The following is a 25,490-nucleotide window of genomic DNA, read 5'->3' on the forward strand; positions in this document are numbered from 1 at the left end:
CTTTATGAAAAGAGTATGGTTTTCATATGCATTGTTGCTTTGACATATTCACCATATCCATTCTTGTTATTTTTTCATATGAATAAAGCAAATTGAGAAATTGTTTGATTGTTTATTTATTTCTTGTTAGATAAATATCTTACCCGTTTCATGTGTCTGTAACAGTAACAGAATGGTCGTACACACTTGGTACGTAGTTGTTTATATGATTGCAAAATAGTCCATTTTCCTGCGAATCTACACACTATTTGCATGGGTGTCATGTACCACTTTTTGACTGGGTTATTCACATTGTTTGACATTACCATTCCTAACATATAGGAGAACACTAACAATCCTGTTAGCATTGTCATTCCTGTCATTTTCTGATCAATTTTCTGAGGAAGAGAGGGAAGTCATAGGAATAATCACTATATGTTTATTTGCTGGCTAATTTGATGACAGTTTTATGGGTGTTTATGTGGCTCTTCTTATTAGGGATTGTGACAGGTGATCTGAAGCAGCAACATTCTTATTTTTCCCATTAATGGATAGAATCCTAATTTGCACAGTAATGATGTTACTATAAGATGACATAACATCAGAACTTCTCTATGGAGGCAAGACTGATATCTTTGTTATATTTACTGAGAACTTCCCTATTGAGGCTAGACTGATATCTTTGTCATGTTTACTCAGAACTTCTCTACTGAGCCTAGACTGATGTCATTGTTATGTTTATGGTAACTTTCTTGAGTAATATAGGTTTCTTTGAATTGTATAGATACTAACTGCAGTCTATATTTCTACATCTTCTTTTTGTTACATATATATGTGGGCCATTTTCAAAAAATGTCAGTTTTTCCACAACTGTAGCTTTGGGTTTTAAACATAGTCTTTAAACATTTTAAACCATTTTATTGATAAACTCTGTTATCAAAGTGAACATAAAAAGCAGAATACAACAAACAAACATAGTTTTTAACATTTAACTGTGGTGGCTTTTTTGTGTCCTTCCTGTTACTGAATAAAAAGCCTTTAAAAAAGTTTTTTTTTATATTTCATAATTTTAACAATGAATAATTTTTAAAAGGAAGATAAAATTATTGTATGAAACAAAAAAAATATCATGATTCCAATTAAAATACAAAACATGAAGAAACTTGAACAACTCATAACAGACTTCTGTAAATTTTCCTAACAGATGAGTGCACATCATTTTATAATCAGCTTTAATCAAACACAGTTATTATCTTGAAGCCTGACAATTTCTATCTTTGTAGCTCTAACACTTTTTTCATAAAAAGAGAAAAAAGCTTCGTAACAGGAAAGACTCGTTAGTAACAGAATGGACAAAAAAGTAACAGGGAAGACATTTTGACAAAAATAACAATCTTCTTATAAGAAAACAATGAAAGTTATCTATAACAAACTTGTAATTTAATCAGAATTTGCAAAATCTTGTATTTGGACATCCATAAAAGAAGAATTAAATCTTTATAGAAAATTCAATTATTTAGAGATAACAGGAAGGACAGGACAATAACAGGGGAGACATTTCGATTCAAAATTTTTTTTTTCTCAAAGAAAAGGACCCATCACCAAAATTCGAATTAATAACAATGGCTACAAACCATATTTTTGCAGTCAAAATACTGTATTGAGAAGAGTAATAATTCAATCTTTAAATATTTCAGTATGCAAAATTGAAAACAAGTTATCTGAATGCTTTAGTATTAAATGTTTTCAACATTGCCATTTATTATTCTCCTCATCAAAGTTACGTTTGACCGCAATAAATTAGATTGTAACCGCTGTTGCAATGATTGTACATTTATATTTTCTTAAGTTTTTTCTGGAAAGATGTTTGTTCTATAACTGGATATGACAAAAGATAAACAAATGAACAGATCAAATTAAAATTTCTTTAACTTTCCTATAATGGTCTATTTGGTTAGCAATATTGAAACTGTGTAGTTTGAATTTGGGCATCTCCTTGCAAAATGTTTCAACAAGTTTAGCAATATCACCAAATTCCTCTACTTTTACTGTCAAGCTGACTTCTTTTTCTACATCTTTTATCATTCTTTTTTCTTTGACAGTTTGCCATTTGGACCATGAAACCTTTCTATTTTGATCAATGTCTTCTGTCAATGGAATTTCAATTTCTTTACATTTCGGACAGCGGCCATACATGCATTCAATATTCTTTGAATCACATGAAAACTTCTTTATTAACTCATACAGATCTGAAGTTTTAAGAATTTGATTTCTAAACAAGGAAGAAGAAAGAAAGAGCATTTTCATGCTGTTTACATATACAGGTATTTCTGTCAGAGTCTTTAGGTGGTAGTATCCAGAATGGTCGATGTCTGCTAAAAGATGTATAGCTTATATTTTTATTTTCATTTTCCATGAGAAACTTTTTGTGAAGACTTTCGATGGAATGTAGAAGCACTCTTTTCTGATATTTAACTTTATTCTTTGTCACTGTTTCTTTGATTCCTGCTTTTAGCTGACTATTGTCATCTCTTTCATAGAAGTCTCTTATCTTCCTCTCGAGACTTAATTTCAACACACCATTGTGTCTTGATTTTCTACTTCTAGAAAAAAAACCTAGATGACTCCGTATGGAATTAACAAGATTGTATTTTCTCATCAGCTGCCCTTTCACTATTCCTACCAATGTTGACTTCATTCTGTTACAACCTCCCCTATACTTATTTCTGAGTTCCTCCGACAAAGTAAAGTGTTGAAAAAGAGTTCGTTTAATCTTTTCCTTTTTTGATGGACTGTTTCCAAAATTCCTCAAGAGTTTTCTGGTTTTCGTTCTAGGTGTTTCTGGGATTTTTTTTCATATTTCCGTGTTTGGCTCTATAAAGCTTCATTCTTAGATTTCTGTTGAGTCTTTTTTGGTTCACAATTTGCTCTCTTAGTTTTGAGTTATCTCAATAACATTTTGCAATATTCCTGCAATGGTGAATTTGGTGGTGAATTCTCTGGGGTCAATAGGCCTTGTTCTCTTTTTGCAAATTCTTTTCTTCTTTTTCTGTACTCTGCTTTCTTCTGCCTCCAATTTTTCCTCATTTGTCTCTTGTCTTTTCACTCAACTGGTCAGTTTTTCTTTTCTTTCCAACTGCCAAGTCCTCATGATATTTTTGTTTTTCCTTTGTTATACCGTTATGATATCACTAACACTTCTGTATTAAACTCTGAAAATTTTATTCTATTCGCCATATTGTATATTTTGAACAAGATAATCTAGGCATTTGTCTTTCCTGTTACCATTTAATTCCCTCCTGTTAACACATTTAATTTTAAATAGCCATCTTCATTTTTGAAATCGACTTTTAATTGTTATTTATTTATCAATCATAATTTTAACAAATAATGTATCTCAAACTAGTTGCAAAATTTATTCAATGTAGAATTTATGTTTTTGATTTACACTTACAGGATTTTTTGTCTTTCCTGTTACCAGTTCTGTCTCTTCTGTTACTGTTTTGGTGATAACAGGAGGGACAGTTACAGGAAAGGCTTTCATACAAAAAATTTCTCACCATCACACCTCTCTGTATTCAACCTAACCAGTCACATGTCCTAATTTAGTAATTAAAGACAAACTTGTGTGTCATGCATATGCTTCAATAAAAGAATTTTTCTATATCAGAAATGTAAGAAATCATGGCAACAGGTTGGACACTGAATAAAATTATTCTTATACTTGAACTTACCTTTTATCATCAACTGTTCGTCATCCACAACTTTGAACAAAATGACGCCAATAACTCTTCTGGGCAGGAAGTGAGGTACCTAGTCACATGGTTGAATAATTTTTATCGGAATAAAGATAACTCTTACAGGCTACTTTTAACAAAGGGTAACAGGAAGGACAGTCATGGGATAGTTACATGACTTAAGATGAAAATTATATGTATATTTTCATTGAGAGTTATCTTCGGTTGTTATAATTTATTTCCTTTAGGGTCCTATAATATAACACATTATTTGGTTTTAAATAAAACTATGACTTTAAAAAATTCTAATATTTACACTACAAATTTGTCAACTTTTTACATTGTATTTTATCTCCAAATTGATCATCCAACTTTTAATAATATTTTTGTTTCAAGGATTCTGTTCCTATTGTTTTTGTCAAACATTGCTCATAATTGGTTCAAATAGCCAGTACCACAAAAATAGGTTTCCAAGTTGAGAATTCAGTGAAATAGGCTGGTCCACTAAAAAACAACTCATTTTGAAAATGACCCATGTACATATTGTAATGTTCCTAATTATTTGTCTGTCATTCTAAATTTCCTCTGATGATTCAAGAATGCTTTCAGGAACAGCTTTTTGTCTAAGTGTTAAAATAAAGCTTCTTGCCCTTATTTGATTGTTTTACACTTTTTCAGTTATATCTTTTTAGAGAAAGTGGAAAAAGTGGAAAATGTGTATCATGTCATTGACATGATTTAGCTGAGCAATTTATTTGCACAAGTAGTTAAAGGTTTAAATGAAAAAAAGGGGGGCAAAAAGAAAAACAGGATGAATGGGTGTTGTTAAAGCATATTCTCCCTATTGATTACTTTTCCTACACCTGTGAGTGGAGGTTAATAAAACTTTCACAGAATCTTCATTGCATTCATTTTGCACCTTTTATTTTAGGTTTTGATCCAAATCAATTTTGAGGTCAAAAGATGCATGTTATTAAATGAGGAAGTGCATTTAAGTTAATTATGGTAATCGCTGACAGTTTTTCTAATTTTCTGGATGATGTGGTCGTTATAGATTTTATTTGTTTTTGTTTTTGTTTTATGTTGCCAAAACTTCGATAAATGAAAGTATGACTTTTTCCCTGGGGTAGAGATCAACATGACGGAAATATTCTTGTTAAACAGTGTTTTTGAACTTTTTGAGTTGAAAGGGTCATTATGACTCTCTAGTGCTGAATTTTGGGGGTCAAAGTCTTTTTTAGGAGGTCACACTTTTTTTATATTGTGTTTAAAGTTTTTATTTCATAAACAAAATAAAATTTTATTCTTTTTTTTACTTGTTGTTAATCAGTTTTCTGTCAGCAATGTCCTCGCTACACCAATGTCCTCGCTACAGTACCAATCATTGCATAAACTATTGGCTTCATTTTGTCCAAATTTTCATGAACAGTTTTATTAAATACCTTGGACTGATTTTTATTACTTGTTGCCAGGCTGTAGTCATCACTAGGATGATGTGGATCTAACCATGATTGTTGAAAATTTTTAGAACATCAAGTCCAAAAGGATTACACCATTTACTGATGGTTCTAAATTTACATTTCATCAATTTGTTGTATCATCAAGTGATAGCCAAATATATTCACTTAACCAGCGATTATTGGAGGTCCTTTTTAGAAATGCGTCTTTTATTGTTAATGTTGGGACAATCTTCATTTTCTAGACCTGTCTGTTTGTTGATTTCTAGCATTTTGCTCACTTCAGCCAATTACATCTAACTTGTTTGCTGAAGACAACCCTAATCAGCCGAGTTGTGCCCAATGCTACATTTAATTGGTTCCTTACAGGAGTGAACATGTGAACCCAATCTCTACATGTAAAATCTTAACATTTTTTACCTGCGTCAAAATGACCCTTTGGGTGGTGTTTTAGGGGGTAAAAGTATTTTTATGCATAAATTACACAGACTTAACAGAAACACTGTCAACTTTTGATGATTTATTTTCTAACAGGGCTGTTTATATCAATTTGAACTGCATGTTAAATGGGTGCAATTTTTCATTGTATTTTCCAGTAGAATGAACAATTGTTCATGTATCATCTGTGATTTTCAGTCTTTGATCAGCTTTGTTATTGTTTGTTTTGTCTGTTATGTTCTCTGTAATTTGTCAAGTTGTTGTTTGTAGGGAAAACATTTGAAGTATAAACAATCAATGCATTAATTAACCAGAGAAAATAGAAACTGACTCCTTCCCTAGTGACTATGTATAATCACCTATTCTAATAGAACTAGTCCACCCACTGATGTTATAGTAGTGGATTATTCATATCATTCTCTTGTAGATCGACCGAAAGTAGTAGATAAGTTGTTTTTGTTGATAAATAGTGTAACAGTAAATCCCTAGAATGTTCCCTACTGGGTGACATCAAAATCAACTGTTTAGTTTTTTCCAAAGTGCAATTTTGCTGTAACTGAATTCAAGCATATATATATTGAGTTTTTATTCAGTAAAGCAGTTAGAATATATTTCATGAGAAATATTACTTATGAACATTAAACTATAATACAATACTGAATTCTTAAGGATAATTATCAATATCCTAGTAATAAACCATATACCAGTATACTATCAGTTTGTTCCTATGTAGTCACCATTACACATTTCACCCACTGTTAAACCTAGGGTCAATCAAAGTATTTAACAATGGCTGCCAACTTCTACAAAATTAATACTGCTAAAGTGTTGCAGTCACAATACTTGCATGTGAGTACAAATGTCCTACAATGATATAGTCTCTGACTAAACTCTGGATTCAAAGCATCAGGCATATGAAAGTCAACAATCTGTTATTAGGTAAACCTTTCATTAATCCATGCTTGGGTTTGTTGTACAAGGATATATATAGATATTTTGTAAAGGAACATCTAAAAGGGCTGCTGTTTTATCATTTAAACACCCAACACATAAAGATCCTTTAAAATTTTTAATTTTTCCTGTAAATCTGTGTATTTATCATTCATGCACAGAGAAATGCTATCTCCATATTATCAAGGAAGTTGGATAAAGTGAATATTCTTTTCCTATTAGAAGGAAAAATGATACACTATATTCAAATTACATAGAATTCATACTACCCATTTTTAACTTCCTTCAGATCAACTGAGATACAATACATATTGTAATTACTGTGTTGTAACTTTATATTGACATTGTAGAAGAGTAATCAAGGGAAATTATTCAATATTGTGTTGGATTACTTTTGTCTGGTGTTTGTGTAATGATGCGACTAAAGCGTAGATCAAGAAGGAAGAAGGTTTGATTTGTCTATGTAATGTAGCTATATTTTTGTACAATATATCGGTATTAGTTAACTTTGTCATACGCCTAATTGTAAATTACATCTAAATATATAGATGATGTGAAAACCAAGAGCTTCTGGGTTAAAGCTATATCTAGAATTATAAATGGTCTATTAACATCATTGTAATGACTATTTTTCCCACTGACATATATAAAGTATAATTAAATTGAGCTGGTACCTGCTTAAGTGTAAAAGAGCTTCAGGGCCCACTTTCATTGAAAAGGAGGATTTGAAATTTCTGTATTCTATTTGGGAAGTTTTCATAATTATTTATTTATGTGCATACACTAGTTTCATTGATCAGATATTTATTTTATTTACTTTTGACCAATAAGACATTGTTAATCATTGTGAGTCTTTGTGACAGTTGGATAGTTCACCCATAATTTGTATTTGATGTCCCCACAAATTTGTTCTTTCTTTATTACATACTGAACAGTTCCAAGATTTGGCATTCACAGGACATTTGTGTTACATCTAGCCTGATCAGATTCTGGACCTTTCCCCCTTGTCTGTGTTTACTGACGATGACTAAATATGTACATCAAAATCTTGCAACCAGAGTGGTAAAAATAAACATTAATTTGATGTAAAGAATTAAAGAAATATGATAAATTCCAATTGTAGAAATATTTGATATGACATAGTCATGTAGGTATCTGTCCAGGTGTTGTTCGAGTCATGTTACAGTCATGTGACATCAGATAATGTAAACAAACATTATGGAACCCAGTTACTTGAGATTACAAAGAATATAATGTCAGTTTGTATTTGTTCTATTGTTTATCTCCTGTTATTTTATTTAAGAGGTTTTGTTGATGCTGACATTTTGCCAGTGCTAAGTTATTACAGACTCTATGTCTTTGGAACATGTATATTGTTTGACATATGGTGTTTCATGAAGGCCAAACAATCTCCATAAGTTTGGTATAGATTGGGGAGATGGATTGATGCCAATCTGTCTCGCTAAGTTTGGTATAGATTGTGGAGATGGATTAAGGCCAAATGTTCTCTCTAAGTTTGGTATAGATTGGGGAGATGGATTAATGCCAAACTGTCTCTCTAAGTTTGGTATAGATTGTGGAAATGGATTAAAGCCAGACTTTCACCCTAAGTTAGGTATAGAATGTGGAGATGGATTAAAGCCAGACTTTCACCGTAAGTTTGGTATAGATTGTAAAGACGAATTAAGGCCAAACATTCACCCTGAGTTTGGTATAGATTGGGGAGATAGATTAAGGCCATACTTTACCCTTAAGCTTGGTATAGAATGGGGGATGGATGATAACAGTTATTTTATCAATATTGTCAATTATAGGAAAATAAAGTTAGCAATGATAGGATAATAAAACTAGCCATTAGCATAGAAGTAGTAATTACAATACATTCCCTTTATTGAAATTGAACACCTGGTACTTTACTAATGAAACAGTATGGTTATACCTTCTAGACTGGAGATTACAGATCCCATGCTATAACTTTTGACATTATTTCCATATATTAATTATTGATGAGCTATAATGACCAGTATTCTTAGTTCTTTTCATAGTGAATTTTTTTCTGTACTATCCATTGGTATATTTCTAAAGGGTCTTAGAGATTACCATACTGAACATGGTTTCAATTTCTTTTCAGACTGAAGATGGGCAGTATGATGTTCTCAGTGTCCACAGTCAGACCCAGATAGACAGACAAAAATCTGGTATGAGTTTACAAGGGCTCAGCTCAAGACAACCCATTCCTGAAGATATTACAACACCACAAGATCCTGAAGAAGAATCAGGTACATGCCAGAAATACAGGGCCTTATTCAGAGGGAGAAATGAGCAAAAAGTTACACAGGGTCTTATCCAGTGGGAGAAATTAGCAAAAAGTAATACAGGGCCTTATCTAGAGGGAGAAATGATGAAAAAGTTATACAGGGCCTAATCTGGAGGGAGAAATGAGCAAAAAGAAACACAGGGCCTTATCTAGAGGGAGAGATGAGCAGAAACACATTTCCTTATCTAGAGGGAGTAATGAGCAAAAAGAAACACAGGGCCTTATGTAGAGGGAGAAATGAGCAAACAGAAATATAGGCCCAAATCTAGAGGGAGAAATTAGCAAAAACTTGTTTGTGCTCACTTCTCCATTTGTATGACAGAAAGTAGTTTTTTTGTTCCCTACAGGGTGTCATGAGGGTACATGGAAGTGTTGGACATCCTCCGTCCATCCATGTTTACACAATTTTTTTTTTTTTTTAGCTCACCTTGCCTAAGGCCATGTGAGCTATTGCCATCATTTGGCATCAGTCGTTGTTGTTGCCCGTCTTTGTTAACAATTTTTCAAAACTCTGACACTACTTGACCAACTAGAACCAAACTTGGTATGAATGTTCATTAGGGTATCCTGCATAGAACTGTTATGGGGATTTTTTTTATCATAAAACATGCCTTTACTAATAATATAACATAGGGATCAGACTGAAGTTTTTCACATTAATCTTCTAAACCATTAAGCCAAATTCTAACCAGGTTAAAGTGTTCAGCATGAAATTTTCTTTGGTCAAAATTTTGTTTAACCTGTTAAGCCATGTTGGAGTTATTACCCTTTTTCTATGTTTTTTTTGCTCTTTTTTATGTTTTTTCTATCAAAAATTTTCTCCTCTGAAACTACCAGACCAATTAATACAGAACTTGGTATGAATATTCCTTAGGAAATTCTGCAGGTCTGATATGGGGATTTTTGATTTGTTAAAACATGGCCACTGTTACTAGAAATATAACAAAGGTGTCTGTCAGAAGATTTTCTCATATAACTCAAAGACCGTTAAGATTAGCCAAATTCTTACAATTGCCGAAATGACTGTTATGATAGGGCATACAAAAGTCTGTGGACATCAAAGTTGTTGGATAACTCCTTGTTAAAGTTTTGCCCTTGAAAGGTGAAATTTTCTTTTTTTCTTTTTTTTTTCTTTCATATTTTCAGCTAATATCGTTAAAACTATAATAGATAGAAAGAAACTTTGACTTGATGAAATGGTCCTTATGATAAGTCCTGCCAAAGTCTTTTTTCGATTCAAAAATTGTCAGACAACTTCTTGTTAAGAGTTATTACCCTTGAAGGGCAAAAATTAAACTCCTAGGAGCCTGTTGTTTTTTTAAATACTGCATATTGAGAAAATGTTCACATTATTTAATAGTTACAAAATTGAATTGAATCTGAAAATGTCAAAATAAGTCAATTAATTTATAGTACATTCACTTTGAATTTTGAGGTTATGTTTCTTATATTAAAAGATGGTTAAATTTCCCTAGATTTTATTTCTTATTTGTATTAGTGTTCTTATCATTTCATTTAATGTAGTGAGACTAATAAACTATTATGGATTTAACATTTGTGTCAATATTTTACTTGATCCATATCTGTCACAGATGCTGTTCGCATTTTTTACATACCTTAAATTTGCACTAAGAGGAAATAATTATCATAAACAAATAAAAGGATTTTATTACAGCTATGGTTTTTATGAATTCCTAGGTCAATTATTGAAATAACACAAATATTCCTTCTCTTTATCTGCTTGACAATGAAATTTATCATTTCAAAAAAATAACATTACTGTATCCAATCTTTGCTCTTATTTCTGCTACTTTAACAGTGATATTTTATGTAGCAGTCTTTCTAAAAATTAGACAGACGGTGATTCATGCATGTCAAAAACCCTCTGAATTAAGATTTTTTAATTCTTGTTTAGAGACAGTTATTGATCACATAACCAGTCTTATTTTTTCATTTGGTTGTTGCGCTTTTGAGAAAAAAATTATCTAGATTGTACATGGAATTTGAATTTTGCAAGAGTTATTGTTCTTGATTTAGCTACATTTGGTTGATTTTAGTGGGAGATGAATATATGATTTTCTAAAAAGTCCAGATCTGAATGCAGAAAAGCTTATAGTTATATGCAAGTATAGCATATTTAGACAGAAAAAGCACCGTTTGGTGGGTTTTTCTTCACCATGAATCAATTTACCATTGGCAGTGTCTGAATTTAATATGGACTGTACTTAATAAAAAAGAGCTATGTGCGTTTTGTGTGGAAATAAGACAAAATATAGATACATACTGTACAGACTACTCCTGCCTTACATAGAATGATACAATCAATAAATCTTTATTTCTGGTTTTAGATGGAGATGAACCTTTATTGAGTGGTTCTGGTGTGGTCAGTAAAGAGGTGACAGATGATGACTTACTTCAGGCCTGGCATGAAGTGTTGAAAAAATGGCATCAAAACCTGGCACAGAAACCTAAGCAAGTCTCTCAGTTAGCAAAGAAAGGCATTCCTGAGGCTCTTAGAGGGGAAGTATGGCAGCTTCTAGCAGGCTGTCAGGATAATTCAGAACTGTTAGAGGCCTATAGAGTATTAATAACCAAGGTAGTTGGATTTGATTATTTTTGTTTAGGATTTTTTAATATATGCAGATGTATTGTAGTACAAAAATGTTTGTCCTTTATACATCTGTTTATTTAGTTTCACACCATAATGTAAGTACCTCTTATTTGAATTACTTCAAACCTTTTATAACAGTTTATTATGGTGATATCAATGTTTGTATACTTTTTGAGGGAAATCCATGTTTTTGCTTATGAGTTAATCAGTTATGGCAGTTTTTCAGTATGCTTCTAGGTAGGAATTGATGTACTCATTACTGACTTGGTTATAATTATTTGTAAATATATGCAAAACATTTTGCAGATTTATAAAACCAAAATTCTGAACAGTTTCTAAAAATTAACAGTGAAATAATGGTTTTTTGATAATTTCTTGATCCTTAATTTGGTTATTAGCTTTAATTGAACTTTGAACATAATACGGCTGTCAGTATGTCCTTTTGTCTGTCAGGTAGGAAAATTGAAAAGGAACACCTTAATTGATTTTAATGATAGTTTGGTACAATATTACTTTCCATTACTGTTTATTTCAGCATTAGTGTCTCATTGTTTCTGTTTGATTTTAGGTTAAAACTAGTGGCTGAATTTACTGTTTACATCAATGTACACATTTTGCTTTGTTTTAGGATTCCCCCAATGAAGATGTGATACTAAGAGATATAAACAGAACATTCCCAGCCCATGATTTCTTCAAGGAAACAGGTGGTTTAGGCCAAGATTCCCTCTACAGGATTAGTAAGGTAAATATTAAACATTCTTCGTGTCTCGTCGTGTAAGACTTGCTTCTGTTGAATGCTGTATAATCACTGAAAGCTTGTTGAACTTTTAACTTAAAAGCCTAAAGTCTTCCAAGTGATGCTGGAAGTTATAGAGAATAGGTTATAATCATCCATCAGGTTAATCAGACTTATTAGCCTTTTGTTTTTACTTGCTAAAATAGAATAAATTGAATTTATGTTACCAGGATGTAGTCCTTGTTTCATAACAAATCTGTCCTTGTCGTCATTACAAATTTTAGTGACTTGTATTTTGTGTGATGCATAAAGTTATGTGTATGAATCATGATTGTTTGTACTGTCAACCATGCTACTTTGGGGCCCATTAATGTGGAAATAAAATCATTTTCTTCTTCTTATACATTACTTTGCCTGGTTATAAATATTGATTATATCTCTGATAAATATAAATAATCTAAAGTTTTTCCCACTGTAGCCCAGAGTCTAGTGGTGTCTCTTTATTCTAGAATGAACAAATGATGTCAGACATAGAGGATAATTTCCAGAATAAAATTAGTCTGAAACTTCTATTATGTATGTTGTATAAATTTATTATGTATGATGTTCTATTGCAGGCTCAATGTGTTGTATAAATTTATTATGTATGATGTTCTATTGCAGGCTCAATGTGTTGTATAAATTTATTATGTATGATGTTCTATTGCAGGCCCAATGTGTTGTATAAATTTCATACAAAGTAGTTGTAAATACCTATATGTTCTATTTGCAGGCATATTCAGTGTATGATGAGGAAATAGGTTATGTTCAGGGCATTTCATTCTTAGCTGCTTCTCTTCTCCTACATGTAAGTATATTTTATCAACATAGTAGAAAAGCTACGTTTTTATTTTTTATGTTTAAATATATACATCTGTCACATTTTAAATTTTAATTATACAATGAAGCTTATTTTTTTTTACAAAGACTGGATAATTTTGTATACAAACTTAATAAAAAGTAAATCGGTAGATAAATATATCTTATAAAAATGTGTATAACTCGTGTAACAAGTTTGAAAAATGCCCTATTTCTTTGATTTCGATGCATTCAGTATAACGCTATTACATTAACAGATGCCAGAAGAGCAGGCATTCTCTGTTTTGACGAAGATTTGTTTTGACTACAAAGTGAGAGATCTTTTCAAACCAGGATTTGAAGAATTACATCTGAAGTTTTATCAACTGGAAAGACTGATGGAGGTACAAGTCTTAAAGAAAATTATAATAGGTTATAGAGTTAAAATAATAGTATTATCTAACAGGTGAGATTTAGGTTTGTTTCACTTACATTGGCTAAAAGTATTACAAAAGCTGTGTGATAAATATTTCTAGTGAAAGCCTTATCTAATTTAAGTAGTTGGGACATCTCATGGACATTTTTCCATAACTTTCCTTCAGTGTGAAACATTTTGCTGAGGCTATTGCCTCATCAATGCAATCTAAACATTAGCTTTTTTATGGTTGCTGCAGTGATTTAAGGAAATATTTTAATGAAGATAACATTTTATATTTTATTCAGCAATATGAATAGTTAGTAATTGTAATTAAACTTCACTGTCAGCAAAACATCAACAAAGTTAGTTTTTTGTGACAGATGATGTTTGATGTCACTGATGGTAAGAAATAGATGTATACCTTTTATTTCAATGGTATTGAAAATCAAATGCTGGTATATGTATAAAAAAGAATCCATAGCATGTTTTTGTATATTTGTAAGAATTTAAGTATAATCAATTGGAAGTTGAGAAATGTTTTGTTTTTAACACCAGTAGATTTAGTTACATTTGTAAGGCATTGAACTTGTTCTCTGTACTAATTGAAACAATTTGTACAATTCTTGTGATTGTATTATTTTTATTTACTCTCCACAATGATATTTATTGTACAGGATCAGTTACCAGACCTGTTTGAACACTTTACAGAGATGGGACTAGAGACCCACATGTTTGCTTCTCAGTGGTTCCTGACTCTGTTTACTGCCAAGTTTCCTCTGTTCATGGTGTTCCATATCATTGATGTCTTTCTTCAAGAGGTAATACTTTTCATGTACACTTCAGTTATTCACATTTCAGTCCATTTCTTAATACAGAACAATCTGTTTTTGAATGCATTTATGATAGTAAAGATAAAGGACTTTTACCAACTTCAAACAATACTTTGTGGAATCCTCATTTACAAATGCATTATAAAAAATATCTGTGTGCTTTCTAAGCAGGATTAAAAGTGTACAGTTCATTTAATAGTGTAGTTACATCATTGCCGTCATGTATTTATCTCCCCACTAATTATCATGTTCAAAACATTACTACAATGAATCCTGTCTAAACAATAACTGTAGGGCCAACATAATTGTTCTTTTTGACTTACGTCATTGCAACGTACAAACTATTGATACTATGCCTTTTTTATACTACAATTTAAAGATAGGATAAAATCCTACTTAAGATAATTTAACTGTGCTCTTAATCAATATTGTTTACAATTAGAAAGTGCATCACAATCCTTTGAAGTCAGACTCTAATTGAACTGATGGTTGTATAGAATGTAATATCAGGTTACACTATAATAATGAAACATATATATATCAGACATTATTTTTTTCTGTTTGTTACCGTTATGATTCTTTTTCTACTGTTTATTTACTTATGATTTTGCCAATTTCAGCTTTCTTTGTTGACCTCGTAAAATCATCTCTGATATATGTATATGCATTGAAAATAATCAAAATGGAGTTTTGTAGATGACTGGTATTGACATTTATTTATTCATTTCAGGGAATGACATTCCTAATGAGTGTAGCTTTAGCTTTACTCAAGGTTTGTATCATATATGTTGTTTATCTCATATATCAGCTATCTGTCTCATTATAATATCATAGTAATTGGAGTCTTAGACCGTTCAAAGCCAGTTTGTTGGTTCCTAGATCATATTTCTGGTTATATATATATATTTCTGGATATATTTCATATATCATAAAGCAATGAAAAAAGAGGCATTGCTTCACCTTTTTAGTGCACCTGGCCGAAGGCCATGTGAGCTATTGCCATCACTTGGCGCCCATTGTCATCGTTTGTCGTCGTCATTAACAATTTTTCAAAACTCCTCTCCTCTGACACTACTTGACTGATTGGAACCAAACTTAGAATGAATGTTCCTTGGGGTATTCTGCACAAGAGATGCGGGGATTTTTGATTTATTGAAAAAAACGTGGCCACTGTTACTAAAAATAGAATGGGTCAAACAGTAGTTTTTCGCATATAATTCCAAAACGGTTAGGTTTAGCCAAATTCTTTTAATTGCCGAAATGATCCTTATTATTATTATTATTTTTTGTCTTTTTACAGTTTTCAGTGAATATTTTGTAAACTATGATAGATACAAAGAAACTTTCAATAAGTGAAATGATCCTTGTGATACCAGTCTTCTTGAGTCTGAATTATTAGACAACTTCTTGTTAAATTTATTGCCCTTGTATGCAAAATTCAACCAGGTAAGTGATTCAGGCTCCTTGGAGCCTCTTGTTTTTGCTCCAAAAGTTGATATGAGAAGGTTGGTGAAAATGAGTTATGAGGGATCCTCTAAGAGCCATGGACTGAGTACCAAGAAGTTCAGTAGTGTTAGTTTCAGTAGCTTGTTGTGGGGATGCTTTCCAGTTTCTATTTCTTCTCCTACCAAACTTATAGATTATAGAATGAATCTCTCATTAAAGCAGAGTTTCTCATTTTAGTTAATTTCTGTTGATTACAAAGGAGATAAAGGCTTCTGTTACCATCGTTCCTTTGTTGGCTTGAACAGATGTTAATAATATTGTTCACCTATTATGATGCAGTATTTCTGTTTCTCTAAATGATTATCAGTTTATGCTCATTCTACTTGTAGTGTTCCAGAAAAGATTTATTAGCCCTGGACTTTGAGGGAGTTCTGAAGTACTTTAGAGTAACATTACCAAAGAAATACAGAGCAGAGGGGGCTGCTAAGGAACTCATCCAGTCAGCCATTAGTGTCAAGGTATTGGGAATAGAATTGAAATGTGAACAACTTTTAATGTCTGTTAAAACTAGAACCTGATTGCAGGGATTTAAAAATGTACTGGCTTCTGGTGATTTGTTGCAGTCTTGATTGATCAATTATGCTAAAAAAGTAACCCAATAAACATAATATATATATATGTTACACAGTATCTAAGGTGATGTTCACATCTGATTGTCTTATGTGACACGGTATCTAAGGTGATGTCCACATCTGATTGTCCTATGTTATACAGTATCTAAGGTGATGTCCACATCTGATTGTCCTATTTTATACAGTGTCTGAGGTGATGTCCACAGCTTATTGTCTTATGTTATACAGTGTCTGAGGTGATGTCCACAGCTTATTGTCTTATTGTACACGGTATCTGAGGTGATGTCCACATCTTATTGTCTTATGTTACACGGTATCTAAGGTGATGTCCACATCTGATTGTCTTATGTTACACGGTATCTAAGGTGATGTCCACATCTGATTGTCTTATGTTACACGGTATCTAAGGTGATGTCCACATCTGATTGTCTTATGTTACACGGTATCTAAGGTGATGTCCACAGCTGATTGTCTTATGTTATACAGTATCTAAGGTGATGTCCACATCTGATTGTCCTATGTTATACAGTATCTAAGGTGATATCCACATCTGATTGTCTTATGTGACACGGTATCTGAGGTGATGTCCACATCTTATTGTCTTATGTTACACGGTATCTAAGGTGATGTCCACATCTGATTGTCTTATGGTACACGGTATCTAAGGTGATGTCCACAGCTGATTGTCCTATGGTACACGGTATCTAAGGTGATGTCCACATCTGATTGTCTTATGTTATACAGTATCTAAGGTGATGTCCACATCTGATTGTCCTATGTTATACAGTATCTAAGGTGATGTCCACATCTGATTGTCTTATGTGACACGGTATCTAAGGTGATGTCCACATCTGATTGTCTTATGTTACATGGTATCTGAGGTGATGTCCATATCTGATAGTTTTATGCTAATGAAACTTTATTTGGAACCAAAGCACATATACTTTTTTTGATAAAATATATACCAGAAAAGAGAAAAATTGGAGGTGTCTGGTATGTAGAAAATCAATTACAAGTAACATAAGTTATCTATTAAGCTTTTAGTCTAATTTTAAAGCATTGCTTGAGCTTGTTATGAGTAAATATGTATATTACTCTAAATAAAACTCATTTACACCTATGGTCATAGATGTGTGCCTCTTTTTCTGATAATTTTTGGTTTTAACTGCGTCCCAAATGGTGGTAGCAGGTCTAGCAGCCTCTCAACTCAGTCTGTCCGTTTGTCCGTCTCAATTTGGTGTACATCAGGGATATGAGCAATCAAGCCAGTTGACAAAGATTACTTGTAATGTTATCATTTCAGGTCAAATCTAATAAATTGAAAAAGTATGAAAAAGAATACTATGCTAATAAAGAGCAGTTACTACAACAGGAGAATCCAGTAGAGAAGTTTGAGGTATGATATTCAAATGGCAAAGATCAGTATTCTGAATAACTTTCCTTTAATTTTCCTCACCATAAAAACATTAAAGATCACAGTTGTACAGTAAAATGAGGTTGCTTTTATCCATGTATGGGTTACGTATAATCAAAAACAAAAAAAACCAAATTTAGCTTCTGCTTTTGAAATAAATTTGTAAGAAATACCTAAGATATAATATTTTGTTCTAAAAAAAGAAACTATTATGACTGTTTGAACAACATTGTAAGGTCCTTATTTAAGGGGGCATTGTGTTTTTCAATTCCGTTTCCAAATGACCATGTCATGCTAGTGTTCATGTGGTTAGGAAAATAAGCCTTACTCAAAAGGGACATGTACCTATGTGTATGGCAGTAAAATAGGATACTGATGCATTACAATTCTGTCCTTTTACTTTAAATATGACATCTTACAATGTCAGATATAATTATATGCTCTGTTTTAGAGAGAGAACCAGAGATTATTGGAAGCCAATATGAGGTTAGAACAGGAGAATGATGACTTAGCTCACGAGATGGTAGAAAGTAAGCTGAAGTTGGGCAGTGAATTAGATAAGGTACATATACAAGTATCCTCTTGTGATTACATACTGGGAGATACATATAGGCCAAGAGGTCTTATGTCAATATTGGATTAAGCTCCGTCCAGTTTCAGCCTTACAGTTTTTATTTCTCTGTTTTTAGGTCCCCCACAAGATCTGGTTTTCATGTGAAATCCATAATGGCAAACAAGTTCATTATCCGTCCCTCACTCTTGATGGGAAATTTAAAGAGTATAAAGTTACATCAATTTTAAAAATATTTTAGATGTCATTATCCCAATGAACAAAAATAAATCCAAATAAAACTCAAACAACAATCAAAAAGAAATTCAAAATGTTATTCATACATATAACCTCCAAAATGTTATACACACATATAACCTCCAAAATGTTATACACACATATAACCTCCAATATGTTATACATACATATAACCTCCAAAATAAAATAATAGTTCCAGAACATTTATATTTGTGTATCTTGTTACTTTTCAGGATAATGTTAAAAATGTATGACAATCACTAGTTTTATTAGTAGCTGCTAGACTGGGTAATGGATAATAATTTGTACAGTCAAGAAATATTTTAAAAATGCTTAATGATCAAATTGAAATGTCCAGTAACATAATGATACTGTCAAAGATCAAAATGAATGTGATATTCCCCACAAAAATATTTCTAGTTACTGATCAATCATTTGTCTTACCAAACTTATCATTAAAATAGTTTCGTAAGTTTCAGCTTATCAAGATAAGGAATAACTTATGTGAATAGTTCTTACTTTGTCAACTATAAGCTCTATTTGTTGTATTTCCTATATTTATTATCCCCCCCCCCAAAAAAAAAATGACATAAATATTACACATTATATTACCTTCCATTTTATAGCCTGATTCTGTGCCTGAGGTAATCAACTGTTAAGAACTTTCTGATTATGTTACATTGTTTAATACTGCTTTGTTAATGTTACAGCTTGGTGGATACTTTCTAAAATATTACCCATATACCTTGCGCATTGACTGCTGTATTTCAAATACATCATTCTTTGTAATGATATCTAGAGTTTATTTTATCCACAGGAGAAAGTTATCTTATTTCAGTTGATATGTACATGTACTATATCATGGCTTTTTTTCTGTTGAATGATCTTATATGATATCTAATTGTACATTATCTTTTGTGTACAACTGTTTAGGTACTTGATACATTCTGTCACTTATTTTTCTTAAAAGACTGAAGATTGCCAGTATGTTAAGGATGTCTCAAACATCATCAGAAATTTCTATCTTCTGTTGTTATTTACCTGATTTTTTTTTTAGGGACATGTTATGGTATACTGCTGTCTGACCATCCATTACACTGTGATATTTGTATAGCTTTAGTGAAATGTTTATTTTCTCCCTTAAGTTTTTTGTTTGTTTTATGATCTTTCATATCAAGATTTATTGGGCTTTCAAACCCCCATAAACTGGTGATTGGTGAATCATGTGCTTTAGTGCAGCTATTTATATCTTGCATGTTAAGTTGAATAAAGAGTGTGACCCCAGTTAGTTTGATTGCTTCATTCAACATATTGTTCTATTCACTGTAGATGAATATTAGAACAGATTAAATTAAAATTGAACTGTAATATATTATACTTGTGTGTTATGTGTGTATCAAAATTAAATACACATGTAACAATATAATTAGTTTCCTGTTATATAGATATTACCTTAAGTTGTTTATTTATTAGAATTGTTATTTTCATGATTTGTAATTGATGTATTAAGATAGATAAAAGAAATGATAAACTAATGACAGTTTCATTAGAACTACCTTAAACTTATTGTGACAGAAACATTTTATGATTGATCTTGAAAAAATTAAATGCTTGTCTTCTGACAACTTATTGTATACCACTGTGGTTTAATCATTATATTGGTTCTGATATAGGGCATGATAACTCAAAAATGTCCTGAATGATTTTGTTAAGTTGGTTAAGAAATTAAATGTTTGTCAAAAGAATCTCCCTTTTATAAGATTCACACCACAAAAAGTAGCATACACAGTATAGTTATAGTCCATCCATTAAATATGGTGTTTTGGTTGTAATTGTTTTTCTTTGGGGCATTTCGTTCTAGGTAACCTGAAGATGATGTGCCATACCAGGGTTAGTGCATTTGATCTTGAGCACTATCAGTCATTCTTGAAAAGTCTATTAAAATATTAGTAAATATATGTCTTCATTTGGACTTAGCCTATAAAAAAGAGAATGGGAAAATTTATTTCCTTGCAGTTTTTTAGGCAAAAAAAAACCAAACATATTTCCATATTGGCCCTAAACATATGTTTCCATTTAATTTAAAACATATTAGATTTCCCTTTGTAGTCCCTTACAACTCATTTATAGTTAAAGGGTCAAGACTATGATGTCTGAATGTTCCACTACCAAGGGTCCCTAAAGGTACTGTCAAGACTATGGCATCTAAATGTCCCACTACCAAGGGACCCTAAAGGTACTGTCAAGACTATGGCATCTAAATGTCCCACTACCAAGGGTCCCTAAAGGTACTGTCAAGACTATGGCATCTAAATGTCCCACTACCAAGGGTCCCTAAAGGTACTGTCAAGACTATGGCATCTAAATGTCCCACTACTAAGGGACCCTAAAGGTACTGTCAAGACTATGGCATCTAAATGTCCCACTACCAAGGGACCCTAAAGGTACTGTCAAGACTATGGCATCTAAATGTCCCACTACCAAGGGTCCCTAAAGGTACTGTCAAGACAATGGCATCTAAATGTCCCACTACCAAGGGTCCCCCAAGGTACTGTCAAGACTATCATATTTAAATGTCCCACTACCAAGGGACCCTAAAGGTACTGTCAAGACTATCATATTTAAATGTCCCACTACCAAGGGACCCTAAAGGTACTGTCAAGACTATGGCATCTAAATGTCCCACTACCAAGGGTCCCTAAAGGTACTGTCAAGACTATCATATTTAAATGTCCCACTACCAAGGGACCCTAACGGTACTGTCAAGACTATGGCATCTAAATGTCCCACTACCAAGGGTCCCTAAAGGTACTGTCAAGACTATGGCATCTAAATGTCCCACTACCAAGGGTCCCTAAAGGTACTGTCAAGACTATGGCATCTAAATGTCCCACTACCAAGGGACCCTAAAGGTACTGTCAAGACTATGATATCTAAATGTCCCACTACCAAGGGTCCCTAAAGGTACTGTCAAGACTATGGCATCTAAATGTCCCACTACCAAGGGTCCCTAAAGGTACTGTCAAGACTATGGCATCTAAATGTCCCACTACCAAGGGACCCTAAAGGTACTGTCAAGACTATGGCATCTAAATGTCCCACTACCAAGGGTCCCTAAAGGTACTGTCAAGACTATCATATTTAAATGTCCCACTACCAAGGGTCCCTAAAGGTACTGTCAAGACTATGGCATCTAAATGTCCCACTACCAAGGGTCCCTAAAGGTACTGTCAAGACTATCATATCTAAATGTCCCACTACCAAGAGTCCCCCAAGGTACTGTCAAGACTATGGCATCTAAATGTCCCACTACCAAGGGTCCCCCAAGGTACTGTCAACACTATCACATCTAAATGTCCCACTTCCAAGGGTCCCTAAAGGTACTGTCAAGACTATGGCCTCTAAATGTCCCACTACCAAGGGTCCCCCCAAGGTAATGTCAAGACTATGATGTCTGAATGTCCCACTACTAAGGGTCCCCCCCAAGGTAATGTCAAGACTATGATGTCTGAATGTCCCACTACTAAGGGTCCCCCCAAGGTAATGTCAAGACTATGGCATCTAAATGTCCCACTACTAAGGGTCCCCCCCAAGGTAATGTCAAGACTATGATGTCTGAATGTCCCACTACCAAAGTCCCCCAAGGTACTGTCAAGACTATGGCATCTAAATGTCCCACTACTAAGGGTCCCCCAAGGTACTATCAAGACTATGGCATCTAAGTGTCCCACTACCAAGGGACCCTAAAGGTACTGTCAAGACTATGGCATCTAAATGTCCCACTACCAAGGTCCCTAAAGGTACTGTCAAGACTATGGCATCTAAATGTCCCACTACCAAGGGTCCCTAAAGGTACTGTCAAGACTATGGCATCTAAATGTCCCACTACCAAGGGTCCCTAAAGGTACTGTCAAGACTATCATATTTAAATGTCCCACTACCAAGGGTCCCTAAAGGTACTGTCAAGACTATGGCATCTAAATGTCCCACTACCAAGGGTCCCTAAAGGTACTGTCAAGACTATGGCATCTAAATGTCCCACTACTAAGGGTCCCCCAAGGTACTGTCAAGACTATGGCATCTAAATGTCCCACTACTAAGGGTCCCCCCCAAGGTAATGTCAAGACTATGATGTCTGAATGTCCCACTACTACGGGTCCCCCAAGGTAATGTCAAGACTATGATGTCTTAATGTTCCACTACTAAGGGTCCCCCAAGTTAATGTCAAGACTATGGCATCTAAATGTCCCACTACCAAGGGTCCCTAAAGGTACTGTCAAGACTATCATTTAAATGTCCCACTACCAAGGGTCCCTAAAGGTACTGTCAAGACTATGGCATCTAAATGTCCCACTACCAAGGGTCCCTAAAGGTACTGTCAAGACTATGGCATCTAAATGTCCCACTACCAAGGGTCCCTAAAGGTACTGTCAAGACTATCATATCTAAATGTCCCACTACTACGGGTCCCCCCAAGGTAATGTCAAGACTATGATGTCTGAATGTCCCACTACTACGGGTCCCCCAAGGTAATGTCAAGACTATGATGTCTTAATGTTCCACTACTTAGGAGGTTCCCCAGTGTTGGGAAAGCAGTGATATCTAAATGTTCCACTATTAAGGGGGTTCCCCAAGGTTGGGAAAGCATTTATATCTAAATGTCCCACTACTAAGGGGGTTCCCCAAGGTTGGGAAAGCATTTATATCTAAATGTCCCACTACTAAGGGGGTTCTCCAAGGTTGGGAAAGCATTGATATCTAAATGTCCCACTTTCAAGGGGGTTCCCCAAGGTTGGGAAAGCATTGTTTATTTGTAAGATACTAGGTAATGTCAAGACTATGGCATCTAAATGTCCCACTACTAAGGGTCCCCCCCAAGGTAATGTCAAGACTATGATGTCTGAATGTCCCACTACCAAAGTCCCCCAAGGTACTATCAAGACTATGGCATCTAAATGTCCCACTACTAAGGGTCCCCCAAGGTACTATCAAGACTATGGCATCTAAGTGTCCCACTACCAAGGGACCTTAAAGGTACTGTCAAGACTATGGCATCTAAATGTCCCACTACCAAGGGTCCCTAAAGGTACTGTCAAGACTATGGCATCTACATGTCCCACTACCAAGGGTCCCTAAAGGTACTGTCAAGACTATGGCATCTAAATGTCCTACTACCAAGGGTCCCTAAAGTACCTTTAAGGTAGTGGGACATTTAGATGCCATAGTCTTGACAGTACCTTTAGGGTCCCTTGGTAGTGGGACATTTAGATGCCATAGTCTTGACAGTACCTTTAGGGACCCTTGGTAGTGGGACATTTAGATGCCATAGTAAAGGTACTGTCAAGACGTCAAGACTATGGCATCTAAATGTCCCACTACCAAGGGTCCCTAAAGGTACTGTCAAGACTATGGCATCTAAATGTCCCACTACCAAGGGTCCCTAAAGGTACTGTCAAGACTATCATATCTAAATGTCCCACTACTACAGGTCCCCCCAAGGTAATGTCAAGACTATGATGTCTGAATGTCCCACTACTACGGGTCCCCCAAGGGTCAAGACGTCAAGACTATGGCATCTAAATGTCCCACTACCAAGGGTCCCTTAAGGTACTGTCAAGACTATGGCATCTAAATGTCCCACTACCAAGGGTCCCTAAAGGTACTGTCAAGACTATCATATCTAAATGTCCCACTACTACGGGTCCCCCCAAGGTAATGTCAAGACTATGATGTCTGAATGTCCCACTACTACGGGTCCCCCAAGGTAATGTCAAGACTATGATGTCTTAATGTTCCACTACTTAGGAGGTTCCCCAGTGTTGGGAAAGCAGTGATATCTAAATGTTCCACTATTAAGGGGGTTCCCCAAGGTTGGGAAAGCATTTATATCTAAATGTCCCACTACTAAGGGGGTTCCCCAAGGTTGGGAAAGCATTTATATCTAAATGTCCCACTACTAAGGGGGTTCTCCAAGGTTGGGAAAGCATTGATATCTAAATGTCCCACTTTCAATGGGGTTCCCCAAGGTTGGGAAAGCATTGTTTATTTGTAAGATACTAGTTATGAACTGTAACTTGAACTTAAATTTGCTTTGACACTTTGACCTTTTGTTTGATTTAGTATAAAGACCAGTGTGAGGAGTTGACAAGTGAGCTGACAAAAACACAGAAAATGTTGAAAGATACACAGGAGGAAAAGCAAAGACTTGAAGTTGAGTCTAGTCAGGTAGGAAAATAGATATAATGTAAGAACATGAGATAAGCAGCTGCTGGTATTTCTATGTATAAAGGCTCACTACAACACAAAATGAAGTTGGTAAAATTTAAGGTTGATATTATGGATACAGATGTTATAAGGTACAATTTCAAATTTATATTGTTAAAGTCATCCATATGCTTAATTTATCTTAACTGTGTGGAAACAAACCTTTATATGACACCAGATTTTTAAGTTTGATGTTATTTCAAATGAGGTAAAATATATGCTTTTATGTAGGGGTTATTATCTAGGGAGTGAAATAATCTGCATACTCAGGTTTTTCCTGAATTATCTATAACTACTTAATATTATGAATCAGGATAACAGCAATATCTACTGTATATGTGTCATTGTGTTACTTGATTTAAAAATATAAAGATAGTAACAATGTGTTGACTTGATATAAAAACAATATATGGACGAGGTTTAGAATCAGGGTAATACTTGAGGCTTTGCCAAGCTTTTTTTTTTTTAAATTTATGCCGAATTTGTATATCATTTTTATTACTAGTCAGTATACTGTTACTGTCTTTATACTGCAATCTTTATCATATTTTAAATCAAGTTTATTTTTTATACAATGTGTTTATTACATTAGTAACGCTAAGATTTACAGGTAGT

At 33.7% G+C, this 25,490-nt stretch overlaps 1 protein-coding gene across 6 annotated transcripts in view; it reads left to right on the forward strand.

The window, feature by feature from the left end:
• LOC148610951 (rab GTPase-activating protein 1-like) overlaps positions 1 to 25,490 on the forward strand; it is a 63,958-nt gene that overhangs the window by 33,630 nt on the left and 4,838 nt on the right. For 2 of the 6 annotated variants that reach the window (XM_088590890.1, XM_088590893.1), the window contains 12 exons: positions 8,694 to 8,841; positions 11,228 to 11,475; positions 12,119 to 12,232; positions 12,999 to 13,073; positions 13,342 to 13,467; positions 14,156 to 14,299; positions 15,042 to 15,083; positions 16,147 to 16,275; positions 17,693 to 17,785; positions 18,255 to 18,365; positions 19,238 to 19,255; positions 24,732 to 24,836. In XM_088590890.1, the coding sequence (XP_088447016.1) occupies positions 8,694 to 8,841; positions 11,228 to 11,475; positions 12,119 to 12,232; positions 12,999 to 13,073; positions 13,342 to 13,467; positions 14,156 to 14,299; positions 15,042 to 15,083; positions 16,147 to 16,275; positions 17,693 to 17,785; positions 18,255 to 18,365; positions 19,238 to 19,255; positions 24,732 to 24,836 (1,353 nt within the window). Of the gene's footprint in view, positions 1 to 8,693; positions 8,842 to 11,227; positions 11,476 to 12,118; positions 12,233 to 12,998; positions 13,074 to 13,341; positions 13,468 to 14,155; positions 14,300 to 15,041; positions 15,084 to 16,146; positions 16,276 to 17,692; positions 17,786 to 18,254; positions 18,366 to 18,844; positions 18,900 to 19,237; positions 19,256 to 24,731; positions 24,837 to 25,490 lie in introns of those variants that run through there. The other 4 variants (XM_088590892.1, XM_088590894.1, XR_015924018.1 and 1 more) reach the window with 3 other exon arrangements.

The sequence above is a fragment of the Perna viridis genome, chromosome 7 (genome assembly GCF_037379345.1).
Source record: "Perna viridis isolate PV_CMFRI_1.1 ecotype Kerala chromosome 7, ASM3737934v1, whole genome shotgun sequence".
Taxonomy (NCBI): Eukaryota; Metazoa; Mollusca; class Bivalvia; order Mytilida; family Mytilidae; genus Perna; species Perna viridis.